Source organism: Vicugna pacos, chromosome 18, assembly GCF_048564905.1.
Source record: "Vicugna pacos chromosome 18, VicPac4, whole genome shotgun sequence".
Classification (NCBI taxonomy): domain Eukaryota; kingdom Metazoa; phylum Chordata; class Mammalia; order Artiodactyla; family Camelidae; genus Vicugna; species Vicugna pacos.
Genome location: NC_133004.1, coordinates 22959580 through 22976411, shown reverse-complemented (window position 1 = coordinate 22976411; position 16832 = coordinate 22959580). Strand labels below are relative to the sequence as shown.

The 16832-nt window shown below is 40.6% G+C and overlaps 1 protein-coding gene across 2 annotated transcripts; it reads left to right on the top strand.

Annotated features, from left to right (window-relative positions):
- The first annotated feature begins 310 nt into the window (after positions 1-310).
- On the top strand, positions 311-14144 carry DDX43 (DEAD-box helicase 43). 2 transcript variants are annotated; one of them, XM_006204430.4, is made up of 17 exons: positions 311-632; positions 2477-2532; positions 2812-2938; positions 3735-3860; positions 5033-5114; positions 6247-6403; positions 6824-6942; positions 7325-7426; positions 7826-7967; positions 8518-8618; positions 9554-9641; positions 10364-10491; positions 10693-10802; positions 11622-11760; positions 12526-12613; positions 13092-13247; positions 13983-14144. In XM_006204430.4, exons 1-16 carry the CDS (start codon positions 383-385, stop codon positions 13206-13208), a joined length of 1932 nt encoding a protein of 643 aa, XP_006204492.3. In that variant the 5' UTR covers positions 311-382; the 3' UTR covers positions 13209-13247; positions 13983-14144. The 2 variants fall into 2 exon arrangements, with proteins under 2 accessions (XP_006204492.3, XP_072798728.1); XM_072942627.1 differs by having other exon boundaries at positions 3732-3860.
- Positions 14145-16832: the final 2688 nt, after the last annotated feature.

Below are 16832 nucleotides of genomic sequence, written 5' to 3'. Positions count from 1 at the left end.
AAATTTTTGTGTTGTACTGGGTCGCAGTGTTAAAAGTGACTGATGCTTACGAATCACATTAGGAGATGCTTTGGAGCCCCGGGAAGTAGGTACAGAAAGGAGTTCAGAGCGGCAAAGTGCAAAAGCCCCGGGGAAGAGCAAGGGCGGCGCACGGACTCCTCCAACCTGCGCGCTGCAGAAATGGCGCGGATTGGGCGAGCCCCGCAGGCCCCGCCCATGGCGCCTCGTCCACCAATGGACGCGTGGCTGGGCGGGCGGGGCGGGGCTCACGCAGCCCTCGATTTGCAGCTGCGTGGTTGCCCTAGTGGACTAGCCCGACGTCGGTCGGACGAGGGCTGCAGCAGCAACGACGTCGGACGTGCCGGATCTTCTTCCCGGTACCATGTCCAGGCAGGAAGCAGGCGCCAACGCCTCCTCTTGGGTCGTTGCTTCCGGGCGGGGCGAGGCAGTGTCTCGGGCTCTGGAAAGGAGGTCGGCGGAGGAGACGAACCCGAGAGGGCGAGGAGGCCATAGGCGCGGCAGAGTCGGCGGCTGGAGGGACCCCTGTGGTCTTCAGCAGCCTGGGGTCGCTGGTTGTCAGGAACCGCCGCTGTCCTTCAGGTTGAAGAACGACTGGGTCGGCGCGGTGATCGGTGAGAGCCGGAGGGTGGGCACGCAGGCCTGGCCGGGGAGGTGGGCGGGGACTGGGCCCAGCGTCCACGCCCACTCTCCTCCCCTCCAATCATCTGCCATCCGAAGAGACTCAGCTCTCTTCTTGTAGTGCTTCTAATACCTTCTGGTGCTAGAATGGTGTCGTTCAGTGTAGCTTTTGATATTTTATATACACGATGTTTTGGGAGAACAGACTCTTAGACTTATGAAATCTTTGGGATGAAAGATAGATCTTTGGCAGCTTACCCCAAGATGAACAAGAGAGGAGTGCTGAAGTCAGTCGACTGGAGCACGGGTTAGAGCCATTAACCAAAGATAAGAAGATGAAGGATATTAAAGGCTGCTCAGAACATTACCCATATCTTGCATTTAGTTTCTTTAACTTGAATATGATTTATCTGCTGGAAAACAGCATCGTTTTTCTTAGTATATCTTGAGTCTTACAAATTCATTTTTGAAAAGCATTTTAAAATGATTGGAATTTAGAGGGGAGGGCTTGGCTCAGTGATAGAGCGTGTGCTTAGCATGCGCAAGGTCCTGGGTTCAATCCCCAGTACCTCCGTTAAAGTAAATAGTAATAAGTAAATGAACCTAATCACCTCCCCCTCCAAAAAAAAGATTGGAATTTAGGTTTGCCACTTGTAGTAGACGATGATTTTAAGCGTACAGTGTATGGTACAGTATTGTTGACTGTAAGAACAACGTTGTGTAGTAGATCTCTAGAAGATTCTCATCATGCATGACAGAATCTACCTACTGAACTACTCATTTCCCCATTCCCCCATCCCTAACAACCACTGTTCCACTTTGGTTCTGTAAGTTTGACTACATTAAACACCTGATAGAAGTGGCCCACTGTTTTTTTGTGATTGGCTTATTTCACTTAGTGTAATGTCTTCAAGGTTTATCTATGTTGTCACAAATGGCAAGTGTAATGTCCTCAAGGTTTATCTATGTTGTCACAAATGGCAGGATTTCCTTTTAAGGCTGAAAACGTCCATTGTATGTATATACCACATTTTCTTCATCCAATCTTCTGTTGACAGATAATTAGGTAATTTCCACTTCTTAGCTACTGTGAATAATGGTGAAATGAATATGGAAGTGTAGGTATCTTTTGGAGATCCTAATTCCAATTCTTGTGCATAAATTCCCAGGAGTGGAATTGCTGGATCATATGGTAACTTTATTTTTACTTTTCAAAGGAACCTCCATAATGTTTAAATAGCGGCCACACTAATTTTCATTGCCACCCACAGTGCATATGGGTTCCCTTTCTCCACATCCTCACCAACACTTGTTACCCCTTGTCTTTTTGATGCTAGCCATGGTAACGGGCATAAGGTGATACCGCACTGTGGTTTTGATTTGCATTTCTCTGACTTCGCCATCTTTTCATATATACCCGTTGAACATAAATATATCTTTAAAGAAAGATCTATTCAAGAACTTTGACCCTTTGTAACTGGAACTTTTTTATTGAGTTGTAATGTGCAGTGGTTCCAGTTTCTCCACATTCTTGCCAACACTTTGGGTCCAATTAGTCTTGTCTTTGCTTGGGCTGATGATGGCTCCTTAGTACCTTCTCTGGGAAAGGAGCCTCCTACCATCCACCAAAATTTGAAATAGAAATGCTTTCTTTTTTCCAAACTGAAAGTGATTACTGAACCCTAGGAGCCTTTGTTTGGATGATTTGGGAAGGAACTAGAGAAGGTTCTTTGAGCAAAGTAGGTAAATTTCCCCTTATTGATTTCAAGTTGCTTTTTTTTTTATTCCTTTATTTTTATTTATTTATTTTTAAAGATTCCTTTATTTTTAAAAACAGGCCGTGGTGGATCAAAAATAAATGAGATTCAGAGCACAACATCCACCAAAATACAGGTAAGTGATCTGTGTTCTTAAATCTTTAAAAAGCATAGTTCATTCCTAACTCTAGTCTCTGTTCAGTTGCTGACATGCTGTGGTAACTTAGGTAAGTTACCAAAGCTTTTCATACTTCTTAACTCACCTAAACTGTCATCCATTCATAATATCTTAGACGCTGATTGATAGCAATACTATATTTACTTTATACTTTTATACTGTTTGAAGTCGAGTGATTGTTGGAGGGGAGAAGGGTGAAGGAACTTCAGTCTCACCTATTTTTCCCCTTGTATCTAGGTAATAAAAGGGTACCCTGAGGCAGAAGTAAGGATTTTTGGCACCAAGGCAATGCAGAGCAAAGCGAAAACGGTGATAGATGATCTTGTTAAAAAACAAGAAGAATACAAATCAGAACGCAGAGTTGGTAAGTAATTTTTACCCACTAAAGCCCTGTAAAGTTTAAAATGTTTCAGTCATGTTATAAGCCATTTTATAGCTGCTTTTCCTGACAGCAAAGCTTTGGATTGCTTTCATTAAATCTTGTCTGTAACAGAATTTTTTTTCCTATGAAATCCTAGCATGTTTTTCCTCAAATCAAAACACTTAACCTCTGTGGTTCAGCCTAGGAACCTTACTTTTGAGTAAAAAGAAAACAACCTTTTAAGACATTTCACTGTTGATGGTAGAGCAAGGATTAGTCGTGGTCTCCTGCCTAGTGGTCACTTCCCTGGAATGTGCCTGACTTTGAAAACTGACTACTTATTTGATATTTTTCAAAAACTCTCAGATCTGCTTGGACTAGGGAAAAAGCCGTATTGAAATATTTCCAGAAGCAAAAAGCATTGGATCAGATGGCAGCATCGCCTTTCGGTGTTTCTCGGGAAGGAACCTCTGAAAAGCTCTAAGACTTCTTCCATTTACCTGGGGCAGCGTCTGCCGCACAGCGTTGTTGTAAAGATTAAATGGTGTGTGACTTATTAGCAGACACTAGGCTCTCATGCTACTTAACTTACCCAGTAAATTTTTTTTGCATTTCAGAAATCTGAAGTAGATAACTTGACAAATCCTGACCAGAATTATCATGGCACTGTTGGACTGAATTCCTGAATTTTCTATTTAAAGCATTATTGTTGGGTTATTAAAAACAGAAAATAGTAAAAATAGTTTTGGCCTTGGACTGGTAGGATTTGTTTGGAAACTAATTGTTTGTTTGGAAGCAGATGTTGCTGCTATCCAAACTTCTGGTGGAAAAGACGCAAGGAAGGATGTTTCAAGAGATCAGAAGTTGATTGATTGGGATAACTTGCGAGAAAATATTTGGAAATGGAGCGAAAAGAAGTGGGCAGGTTAGTGCTGCATCCCGACATGTACAGGTGGTGGTGTTTCTCTTAACTGAGGTTTTTTAGCCTCTAAGTAGTGTGTTGCTTTTAGGAATGAAATCTATATGCAAAATGACAGTAGAACTTGAAACGCTGGAATTAGTCCCTGAGGCATGGTAATTTCGATGTTGTCTGTGTTGCGATTTTTGTTATAAATGGAAAGTTAAAATGTTAAGTTTATTTATACCTTGTCTTATTTGAGGTAACTCACTGCACAAGTTTAATGAAAATACAAAGAAAATTGGGCCAAAAGGGAAATGAAGTGAGTAAACCTGCCAACCATGAGTTAACATCTAGCTGTGGACTAAGCAAAAATTGATCTTGGAGTGTCCTGGCCAACGATGGCAAAATAAGAAGAGAAAAACATTTGATAAGATCACACAGAAGGGAGGGTGTAGCTCAGTGGTAGAGTGTGTGCTTAGCATCCACAAGGTCCTGAGTTCACTCTCCAGTACCTCCATTAAAATAAATAAATACATAAATTAAAACCTAATTACCTTCCTCCCTCAAAAAGGAATAAATACAAATTTAAAAATAAATAAAAGAATTTTAAATAAAATCATACAGTTCTTGAGAAGAAATTCAGAGTTTGAATTTCAGAGTAAGTTCAAGTGCTAATCTGGTGATCAAAATGAGGCAGCAATACAACATCACTGATTTAAAGTTAAAAAGTGAGCACTAAACTCTGACAAATGTTAACAGTGGTTAATTCCACTGCGATGGTCAGCCTGTCCAGGGGCATCACAACCACATGTATGTGGGGAGATTTGGGACGGGGGGTCCAGAAAAAGGATTTAAGTTTGGAGGAGTTATGATAAGCATTTAAAGAAGAAAACAAAGTAGCTTCAGAGGATGGAATAGGAGAAATATTTTATTCCTAAATAGTAACAGGATAGACCTTCAAGGAAGAAGTCAGTCAGCTATAGAGAAGAATCATCACTCACCTGTGAAGCGTGGTTTCTTTCATATTTCATTATTAAAGGTCTCTTTCTTGGGTGAACAATGTAACTGGAAGACAAACCAAAAAGGGAGAGTTCTTAGAGGCTGGTGTAAACCTGGCTGGCCAAGCGTGGAATTCGTGTCAATGAAATGTAAATTCTCATTATTCATCCAAGGTTGAATTTTCGTCTCTGTCCCAGGTTTACCTTCAATTAAGAAAAACTTTTACGTGGAGTCAGAAACGACAAGTTCAATGTCACAGGAACAGGTAGACAATTGGAGGTGAGTAGTCTTATTACTTGTTAGTGTTTATATAGGTATGCTATTAACTCTTTAGGAAAAAATTTGAAATGATTGCATTTGAGGCTATAGCTTCCATATTCAAATGAAAATTTGGTTGCATCCTACATAATATATTTCAGAACATTGCTGTCCAATAGAACTTTTGGCAAAGAGGGAAAATGAGCTATATTGGAGTCAAATAGAGGCGTTACTATCCATATAGCCACTGAACACTTGAAATACAGCTAGTATAAATGAGGAACTGAATTTTTAATATGAAGGGCAGTGTGGTTAGTGCCTGCTGTATTAGACAACCATTTTAGAGAATTATTTCTGCCGCTGTTGCAAATCATAAGAAATTGACCTGATCTGAATATCAGAATAATGTCTTCCTCTTCAGTCTTCATTATCTGGAATTAAATAGGTCCTAAGGCAATATTTTTTTCTATTAATATCTGTTATAAAACTAAGATAGTGGTATAGCAGATAGAACAGTTGTTCCAGGTTAGGGGTAGGGCTCAGACCTTGGACAAGTAACTAAAGAACACCTGTCAAATGAGAATAATTCCCACTTCCAAGGACTGTTGAGGATTAATTTTTAAAAATGTGTGTGAAACACTGTGGGCCATCAGGTATTTGCCAAATCTGACTTCGATTCATGAAGTGCATAATTTTTAGGCTCCATTCTTTTTTTTTTTTAATTTTTAAAATCCATTTTTTTCCCCTAAGACTTTTTATTTGTTTGTTTGTTTGTTTGTTTGGCAGGGGGGAGGTAATTAGGTTTACTTATTTTATTTTTTAGAGGAGGTGCCAGGGATTGAACCCAGGGCCTCGGCAGTGCCTCGGGCATGCCAAGTATGCACTCTGCCGCTTGAGCTGCACCCTCCCCACCTCAGGGTCTATTGTTAACCTTTCTGTGAAATTTTCCTCGGCCCATTCATAGGTACATTGCAGTTTTTTACTCTAGAACTATTCTGTTTAGAAAAAGTTGGGCTCGCTCACATTTCTTCTTACATCTTTATCAGTTGGCAGTTGAATTTCTAGATATAACCTGGACTAATGTTGGGAAGAACTGCTTGCTTGGGGAGTACAATGACCAAAGCCACTAATCCTTGTTCTATTTCCCTTAAAGGAAGGAAAATTATAACATAACGTGTGACGACCTGAAAGACGGGGAGAAACGTCCTATTCCCAATCCGACGTGTACATTTGAGGATGCATTTCAGTGTTACCCCGAAGTTATGAAAAACATTGAAAAGGAAGGTTTTCAAAAGCCAACACCAATTCAGGTATGTTTTCTTAATTTTTTTTATGTTCATTTTTCATTTATCTAAGTGTTTTGTTGTTTTTTTGTTTGGGGGGAAGTAATTAGGTTTATTTGTTTATTCCGATGGAGATACTGGGGATTGAACCCAGGACCTTGTTCATGCTAGGCACATACTCTACCACTCAGCTATACCCTCCTCCTCCAGGTGTGTTTTCTTTAAACTTAAGTATTTTACCAATTGTCCTCCCCACCCCCAAACAATTTCTGCTGGTTAGAAGTTACATCACCAGGGAGGAGCTGTGTCTTTGATGGCGTCCCCCAGCCCCCACCTCTCCCACTGCTGCCCAGCACTCAGAATGTTGAAAGGAGTTTGGGGCTGGGAGAAGAGGGGCACATCACAGGAAAAAAGGCCCTTTTTGTGATATGTATCATTCTGTTTCAGTCACAGGCATGGCCAATCATTCTACAAGGAATAGATCTTATAGGAGTAGCCCAAACCGGAACAGGGAAGACTTTGTCCTACTTAATGCCTGGATTTATTCATATTGACTCACAGCCTGTGTAAGAATTTCTACGTCCGGGTTCTCTTTAGGGGTTGAATAGATTCATATATTGTGCGGGTGGAGTATAAACCGAACATTTTTAGGAAGCAGTACGTAGGATTAAAGTCTTATAGTGAAACATGTGAAACAAATTGTTTAAATTACCATTTCCGATACAATTCCTGTGAGAGGATGCTTGATGCAGGAAAGCACTGGCTGTGTCAAATGGAAGGTTGTATCTGAGCCCTAGGATTTTCCTGTTTGGCTGTTTTTCTGTAGTTCTCCCCCTTTTTATGGTTCATGTTTGTGACTTTGACACTCACCTCTACAAATTTGGAAAGCACCGAATGCAGGGACTATGTATCTGAGATGGGTACTTTAATAACATCTTCTCTCCAAAGAGCCAGGAATGGGCCCGGCATGTTAGTCCTTACGCCCACTCGGGAGTTAGCTTTGCAAGTGGAAGCTGAGTGTTCTAAATATTCATACAAAGGTCTTAGAAGGTAAGTCATCTCTTTGGCCGTTCCGGCAGCAGCATTTTCATCATTTGTAGCCTTACATGTTCTCCCCATTACTTTTCACACATCATGAGAATCTGATTGGCTGAACCTGGGTCAGGTGTTACCCCTGGTCCACATCAACCGTAGCCAGGGTCGGGGTGGGGGGGCGGTCAGGTCAGATAACAAGGATGGAAACGTGACTCTTTGTAGGACACGCCGCTGTGGGGTGATGGTTGTGGACAGTTCTCAGAGAGGGGCTGGTACTGCCCAAGGCTCCTGATACCTCTTTTGATTTACATACTTTATTTTGTTATTACATCCAAAATGCGTAGGTCGGTTGGGATTTTGACATGTGATGGGATATTCCTTAACCTGATCGTGAACGTCTGTATTTTTTTCAAGTATTTGTATATATGGTGGTGGAGATAGAGATGGACAAATAAAGGACTTATCGAAAGGTGTAGATATCATTATTGCCACTCCTGGAAGGCTCAACGATCTGCAAATGAATAACTTTGTGTACCTGAAGAGCATAACCTACCTGGTAATCGAGCAGGGCTTGGGGTACTGGGAGGAGAACTGAATTCAAGTCAGATCAGTCCTTTGGAATGGCTGTCCGTGTACTGAAATTTCATTGTCTTTTTTCTTCATGTCAAGAGAAAAGATATTTCTGACGTGCCAAATACACCTTAGGAGGTAAATTAGCAGCATGGCTCATTTAGCCATTGCTGTCGGCCACCTTCAGACAAGGGGAGGGGTGGAGAATGGCTGTCCATTTCATGACGGTCTGAAATCCTAGAAGTGTTTCCCATTCCCTCTGGTTTGTTAAAATAAGGATTTTCAGATAATCCCATTTTTAGTGTTCTTAGTAAATATGGAAAATGCAGATAAGTCCCAAAATTCCACATGAATATTTGGGCATTTAAATATTTTTTCATAAATAGATTTAGAAACTCTCAGTTAGCAAACTGAAATCAATCTGTGCTGCAGCCACAGATAGCTTAGGTCATTGGGGAGACGAAAAAGTCACCTTAGTATTCATGAAGACTGCCTACGGATTAGCTACCTTCCACCTCTGGCCGTTTTTATTGCAGGTATTAGATGAAGCTGACAAGATGCTGGATATGGGATTTGAACCCCAGATAATGAAGATTTTACTGGATGTACGCCCGGACAGGCAGACAGTTATGACAAGGTGGGTCCAGTTTGCTAGTCTGCAAAGGAGAAAGCAGCAGAACGGAGCCGTTCGTGGCTTTCCGCACCAGGTTTTAGAGCTTACTTGAAAGTATTCTGACGTCGTAGGTGAAAGATGGCATCACTTAGTGTAAGCAGTCTAACAGTGTGACAGTGACCCCTGGAGTATAAATTAGATTTTTATAAGAACATGCAGGGTTGACTTTCTAGGGAGTCTTAGCTTTGAAAAAGTGATCACCTGTCCTTAGAGGTAAATATTAACCAAATACTTCTTAGCCCAAAATAAAGCAGAGGCAGCAATGATTGTTATTTAAATGCGGGGTGATCTGTAGACCATTTTGTCCTGGGTTTGTGTCCTTTGTCATTAGCATAAAAAAGAACAGTATGTGATTGAGGAAATACACTAAACTTACTTTGTTTTCTCTAAACTTGACATCTTTATGCAGAAGGTGGTTACTTCCGTCATATATGGGTGAAGAAAACACCTGAATTTACATACCCATTCATCAGTACAGTTAACACATTTTTGTTTGGCATAAGCCCTTGGTTTTCCGTGCTGATAGTGTATGAAAAATACTGGGGTGTTTGTTTTGTTTGTTTGTTTAGGGTTTTTTTGTTTTTTTTTTTTGCCCTTTTTAAAGGCCAAGAGAAATCTAAAACCTGAACTCATTTTGCCTTTCCATAGATTAGAAAGGTGTAGATCTCCTTCACCTGTGGTTGACAAACCTATTCATTAAACTTCTTTAAAGGTTAAAACTAGTAGTTTCATTCTAGTTGAGCAATTCATTGTGAAAGCATACATTGTAAAATCTGCCTCATTAAAAACCTGAATTTTGTCTTTCACAGGTAATTTCGTTCATAGCATTCTTAGGGAATCTTAGTAATGTTAGATTTATAATAAATGTTTAACGTTCGTGTATCATGTTTTATTCCCAGCGCAACTTGGCCATATGCTGTCCGGAGACTTGCACAATCTTATTTGAAAGAGCCCATGATTGTATATGTTGGGACTTTGGATCTAGTTGTAAGCTTGTTTTTTATTGCTATTGTTTATGTCTCATTAACTATGGAAATGTTCATTATTTCATGTTTTGGCCATTATAAATATAGTTCTCTGGCTTTTCACTTCATAATTGAAATTAATCCATTAATTTCATTAATCATTCATGATCATAATGGCCTTTCCACTAATCATTCATGAAAACTGACCTTTTTTACTTCCTCACTAGTAATTAATCATGGATCATTGCCTAGGCTTATTTCATTAGATTTCACAGAAAAGACAGGGTGAATGCTTGGTTCTTTTCATTAAACGCTACTAAAATCTGTTTTATCTCTGGGTCAAAAAATGGTACCAATGATCTTTTGAAATTTTGCGTGAAGTTGTCAAAATATTTACTGAATGCAAGTTCTTTCTGTCATAAGTAGATCATCTTCCTTCACTGTAAGGGTGTACCCATAATTCATGGTGACCGTTTTCATAACCTTGGCCTCAAACCAGGGTTATTCCTTTTCCTACAAAGGTTGCTTTCAACACTGCCAGGCATTCAAGAGTTTGCAGCTTAGCTTGGGTGAGTAAAAAGCAAGAGGCTGAGCTGTAAATCCTTGAATAGAAACAGGTCACTTTTGCAAGGATCTGCCATTTTTCCTGCTAGCAGTTTCTGAAAACATTTAACCAAGACAGAAATAAGGTAGATTTTGAACTGACCATTAATGTTGATGTCCTATGATCTTTGAACCCTTTAGGCTGTAAGTACTGTGAAGCAAAATATAATTGTCACCACAGAAGATGAGAAACGGTCGCACATCCAGACTTTCATAGAGAGCATGTCTCCTAGAGACAAAGTCATCGTATTTGTTAGCCGGAAAGCTGTGTGGGTATCTTCTTCACGTTCCCATCATCAGCCCTGGGTTTGGCTGGAGCATTGTTTCTATTTGCATGCTTATTTCAAATGGGGTTGTATATGTCTTAACAGTATTGTGACTTCAGGCTTTTGTTAATGGAAATAAGACTGATGAACTGATGGTGGTATGAGAATAATCACTTAGATCCCTGACTTTATCTTTGGCTTCAGCGCTGACCATTTGTCAAGTGACCTGGGTATCCGACACATATCTGTAGAGTCTCTGCACGGCAACAGAGAACAGAGCGATCGAGAGAGAGCATTAAAAAACTTTAAAACAGGTACATTTGTACAATTAATATCGCAGCTTAAAAGTATACTGTGGGGGGAGGGTATAGCACGCACAAGGTCCTGGGTTCAGTCCCCAGTGCCTCCATTAAAAATAAATAAGTAAATAAACCTAATTACCTCTCCCCTCCAAAAATTAAAAAAAATTTTTTTAATTAAAAAAAAGAAACTTAAAAAATATATATACTGTGCTGGGCTTGCCTGAGTGATGGCAGCTTTTCATGAAACCCATTTCTAAGATCTGTCCTTGGTGGGCAGATCCCAGAACGGCTGTTAAGAGTTCTAAATATTAATCAGATTCTCAGAACTATCTCAGGCTAATGTTTAAACCTGGATGTCAAGGTAGTAATTTGCAGTGGGGGATAATTTACCGGAGAGCACCTACCTTTGACGTGGTTCAGGTGACCAGGGACCGTTAGAAGTGTGGTCATCTGTTGTGTTGTAACCTGCCAGCAGTTAAGACTTACAAGCACCCCTTTTCCATTTTCACTATCTTATGTGTTTTTATGTATTTATTTATGGTAGGGGGAGTTAATTAGATTCTATTTATTTATTTATTTTATTTTAAAATTTTTATTTATTTGGCTTTGGTGGTGGGAGGAGATAATTGGCTTCATTTCTTTATTCATTTATTATTTTTAACAGCAGCACTGGGGATGGAACCCAGGACCTCATGCTTGCTAGGCATGTGCTTTGCCACTGAGCTCTACCTTCCCCTTACCTCAAGCGTTTTAATACTGAAAGCAATAATCGTTCACCTGATTGGATGTGTCTTGGGTTGGTTTGTACCAGAATGTGTCTCTACTCTTTAGGAAAAGTGAGAATACTGATCGCTACTGATTTAGCATCTCGTGGTCTCGATGTCCACGATATCACACATGTGTATAATTACGATTTTCCCCGCAACATCGAAGAGTATGTGCACAGAGTGGGGCGCACCGGAAGAGCAGGGTAAGTAGGCACAGCCTCCCCATGGAAGCAGCCAGACCTGGCTCCTCCCTACTCTCCTCACAGGCTGTTCTTACTCAAAAACTGTTGTCCTCTTGCCAGTAAATTGTCTGGGCTGTACCCCAAACCTGCTTTATTACTTTGTCCCTGCCCAGTTGGCCTTTTCCGGAATCAACCAGACCGCTCTGCTGTTGGCTGCCTGTCACTATCCGATTTCAGTCCATGCCCAGTGGTTACTCTGTTGGCCAAGCTGGCATATGTAAGAGGACCTTTTTACCCTGAAAGCACCATCATAACGTAACTCCCCTGTAACACGCTGTTTAAACAGCTGTAGGTTATTCAGATTCCAAATTGCTGTTTGAATGATTAAATCTTTTTTTTTTTTTTACATTTTTAAATTTTTATTGAAGTGTAGTCAGTTTACAATGTTGTGTCAGTTTCTGGTGTACAGCACCATACTTCAGTCATACATGAATATACAGATTCATTTTCATGTTTTTTCACTGTAAGCTACTACAAGATAGTGAATATATTTCCCTGTGTTATACAGTATAAACTTGTTTATCTATTTTATGTATACCAGTCAGTATCTGCAAATCTCCCAGTTTATCCCTTCCCACTCCCTTCCCCCCGAATGACTAAATCTTAATACAGGGTAGAGTTGTGAAACCGTTGAGGTTTTGCTGCTGCTGTTGTAATTGTTTGGCTAGCTGAGTCATGAATATAAATTACAAATCAAATTACATTGAGTGTTTTTCCCCCTTGAAGGAGGACTGGGGTATCTATTACCCTTATCACTAGAAGTGATTGGAAGATTGCCAGCGAGTTAATTAATATTCTGGAAAGAGCAAATCAGGTGAGAATGTACAACGCATGTTCTAACGTTCAAATTTCACTTATCCCAAGTGGTGGGGCTTCCTGCCTACCAAGAAATGCATTGATTAAACATGGCGAAGATGAGGCATGATAACATATAACTGGGGGATCCTAGTTCGATAGGGAGGAGGATCGCTGAGGAAGAGCCCAGCGGGCTGGAGGCTGGAGAGCTGCAGAGGAAGCAGGTGAGGGGACGTACAGAACACGGCGCCAGGGTGGGGCACCAGGCAGGGCACCAGGCAGCAGTGGAGTGGCAGCACAGCATCCTTGCTGACAGTGGTTTTTATGGCTTGAAGATTCAGTGCTTCATATGCCAAGGGAAACACTGCATCCTGCTTGGAAGATGCCATGTAATCAATAGTGCTTCTCTGAAGATGTGGAGGCATTTTAGTATATTGTAGAAGAGCTGTTACAGTAAAGAATTATCTCAATCCTGGTAACACGTTCCGTGGTTTCAGAGTATCCCGGAGGATCTCAGAGCGATGGCGGAGAGATACAAAGCGAACAAACTAAAAAAAGAAATGGAAAAAAAAATGGCACGACTCCCGGGGAAACCCAAGAAGTTTTATTATTAATATCTATGTTGAAAAGTGGTATCAGTCTACTTAAAAGAGGTAAAATTTGAATAACACATGGACTTTCAAATGCCTGTCGTCCTTCACTAGGCTTTGTTAGTGTGTTTATTGTAATCAGCATTATCTCTGAGGGTCATGAACATAATAAATTGGATGTTACTCTACCTGTTAAGTAAATTCTAGTTAATGTAGCTTAGTGTTACAAGTATTAATTCAGAGGGGAGGGTACAGTTCAAGTGGTAGAGTGTGTGCTTAATATGCATGAAGTCCTGGATTCAACGCCCAATACCTCCTCTGAAAACAAACTTAACCCCCACCCAAAAAATTTTTTTTAGTATTAATTCAGAGGTGAGAAAATAACTTGAAGTTGTACAGAAATCATGAAGAGTATAATGGAGTTGGTGGGGGTATAACCTCTTCTGAACATTTCTGCTTATACAGCATTTACAAATTAGAGATATTTGCAGCAGGAAGACGGTAACATAAATGTCCAGTAAGGGGGCCACATGAGTAAACTATGGAGAAAACATTTTTGCAAATCATGTGTCATATAAAGGATTATGACCTACAGCCTAGCTGCTCGACTGCACTGATCACTGGGGAAATGCAGCTCAAAGATCACTCCACTCCCGTTAGAGGGGCTGCTGCTCACGCTATGCAAATGGACACCTTGAGATGGTCAGGATGGTCAATTTTATGTGTTAATCACAGGTAAAAATTTTGAAGAGGATTTGAGAACATCAATTTATGGTTTTTTTCCTATTTATTTTTCAGAATTCAAGATTGTTGGAGATAGACTTATTTAAGATACTATGGTAGCAGTAGAAACATGCTGGCAGTATGAAGAGACTTGACTGATTCCTAAAACAATAGTGTTTTAAAATGTAGAATTCAATATTTTATACTTTTCTTTAATAAAAATTGAGATTGTTTAAACTTGAGTTGAAAATTTTTTTATAGATATTAAGGAATGTAGTATTAAAATTTCACTCTTTACTATCTATATTTAAAGAAATAAAAGTAAATTTTGTCTCCTCGAATGTTGCTGTATTAAGGTCAGTCTTAAGGATTTAAAGCTTGTTCAGATGTCGTCCGAGCCGTGAAAAAGATGCTATCGACACGATTTCTATGATAAAAAGACAAGCTGGACTTTCTCAGCAGCCCTTTAATTTTGGGTTTACTAAATAGTATTTTATTTGATGGTACTATTCTTAATACTTTACCTACTTTGAAATGAAGCAGTAAAAGGACTTCATGGGACCAAAATATGCAGCAGCTATCCTTACATTCTGGCCTAGCGTCCGGCGCTAGAAGAAATCCACGTAAGTTCACTCCCATGAAAGCTGCTTTGACTTCATATTCCCTACTTTCCCTTGTAGTTTCATGTACATTTTTCTGTCCCCTAATTACTTGTATTAACACTTAGTATCATATTTGTGTATAATTAGGCCTTCATCTCCTAATCTTACATTATTCATTTCTTCAGTAATAGTTCCGTGTATTAGTGATAGGAAGATTGATAACAAAGGACAGGGAGGTAAGAGCTGAAACTAATGAATTAGAAAATAGTTGAGAGAATCAACAGGTGATTCCTTAGTAAGAGCCATCAATTAGGCAAATTTCTGGTAAGTCTCAGTGGGGAGGGGAAACAGCTTTCTCTGCTCCAACTACCTTCGGGACATTGAGGCATAAAATCCTAACACCGTACAATGTGTCAACAAATGTGAGTTCACTAGAGCGACTATATTCTCCTAAATGAGCAAATTAATTCAGGTAGTTAAGCTGAATAGGTAAAACAGAAGAACATGAAAGATGATCAAGGCCCTTCCAGGGGCTAGATCCTGCTTACCAGAAATAAAAGATGAAAAGGAAAGACTCTTGAACTCTCTCTATAAAGCTAGCAGAGGAGAGGGGTGGGGGGTGGGAGGCATGGCTCAGTGGTAGTGTTGTACACCTGGCATGCGCGAGGGCCTGGGTTCAACCCCCCCGTGCCCCTACTAAGGGGGACAAAACAATAGAACATGCATGAAATACAGCTAAACAAAGCTAGCATAACTGATATCAAGGCTGGGAAAGAGCGTCAAATCAAGCCATTCTCACTGCTGTGTGTGAATAAAATCTGCAGAAATGAAGAACACCCTGAATACCGCAATGGAATAGAGTACAAACCGGAAAGGATGGAGCAGTGCCCCGCCTCCTCCAGGGCAGTGGCCTCTCATCACCAGACTGTGTGACCACAGACAGGCGTGTACTTAGGAGGCCACTTAGGAAGCGCAGTGACCGCATCTGGCGAGGTAAGTGCCGTCTGAGTGCGGAAACGCACCAGGTGCTGTCTGAGCTTTTTAACAATGGCGTGTATCCTGTTAGGCAAGTCTGAATAGTAACGAGGAAGTATGCTCATAATACAAAAACATATACCAAAGAGTATATATATTAAATTTTTGTACTAAGAGTTTCGTTACATTAACATCCATTAAAATAAGTGGAAAATGCCAACATTAGTATGAGTTATAGACAGATTTTCAGTGGCGGTGGGCTAGGCTAACAGCTAGGAGCCCCCTTTCCTTCTTAACAAAATGCAGAGTTAGGTTCATAATTGGGGGGGGGTGTAGCTCAGTGGTAGAGCATGTGCTTAGCATGCACGAGGTCCTGGGTTCGATCCACAGTACCTCAATCTTAAAAAAATTAAAGTTGAAATAAATAAACCTAATTACCTCACCCTCCAAAACCAAAAAGACCTTAAAAAAAAAAAAGAATTAGGTTAATAATAATATCCCTCTGGGCAGTGAAGTTACAAGCAATTTTCACTTTCTTCTTTACATTTAAGTGAGCAGGTTTTTGTTACACCGGGCACATACTGCTTTTCAGTGTTTTCATTTTTATCGAAGTCACGTATGCACGTAGTACACATGGGCAAATGGGGCCTCGGAGCTCGGACCCTTCTTGCTGGAGGCCCGCCCTCCCCTGCGGGCTGTGAAGTCGGCTGCCGCCTTGTGGGCTGCCCGTGCTGGAAGGTCAGCGCGGCCAAGAACCGAAGGCGGTTTCTAGCAGCTGAGGGCAATCTCTTGCCCACAGTCAGCGGGAGACTGAGGTCCTCAGGCCCACGGCTCTAAAAAACTGATCATGGCCAGTAAAAGTGGATCAAGCCTCAAAGTCAAGCCTCAAATAAGACTACACCCCAGGTGACACCTGGACGGAAGTCTTATGAGGCCCGGTGCAGAGCCACGCCCAGAACCCTGCCCTGCGGAAACTGTGAAATAATAAATGTGTGCTGTTTTAAGTCACTGAGTTTGTAGTAACTTCTTAAGCAGCAATGGGAAACTACTGTAATCCAACCCCCTCCACGACCGTCACACACAAGCCCTTCGGCTGCTGCCCCATCCTCTCCACATAACTAATCGTAATTCTGGTAAGATTAACAGTCAATAGTTCTATCACTTTGACTTCATAAATACTGACAGCTGAGCAATATCTCAAATCAGACCATGATTACTTTTCTTGCACACATTCATTTTTTCCTGGAGTTAAAAGTAGCTTAGATTTTTTTGTTTGCTTAATTTTCTATTTACTTAGCATACATTGTCCCCCAGACTCTCCAAATGTCCAACTTTTCACTCAGAATGT

What these genes read in the sequence shown, in the direction of transcription:
- DDX43 (XM_072942627.1), top strand. Translation starts at nt 383, where the DNA reads ATGTCCAGGCAGGAAGCAGGCGCCAACGCCTCCTCTTGGGTCGTTGCT. An exon ending in TTTGTTAGCCGGAAAGCTGT is followed by an intron (nt 10,492 to 10,692) that starts GTGGGTATCTTC and finishes CTTTGGCTTCAG; the next exon opens with CGCTGACCATTTGTCAAGTG. An exon ending in ATTAAAAAACTTTAAAACAG is followed by an intron (nt 10,803 to 11,621) that starts GTACATTTGTAC and finishes TCTACTCTTTAG; the next exon opens with GAAAAGTGAGAATACTGATC.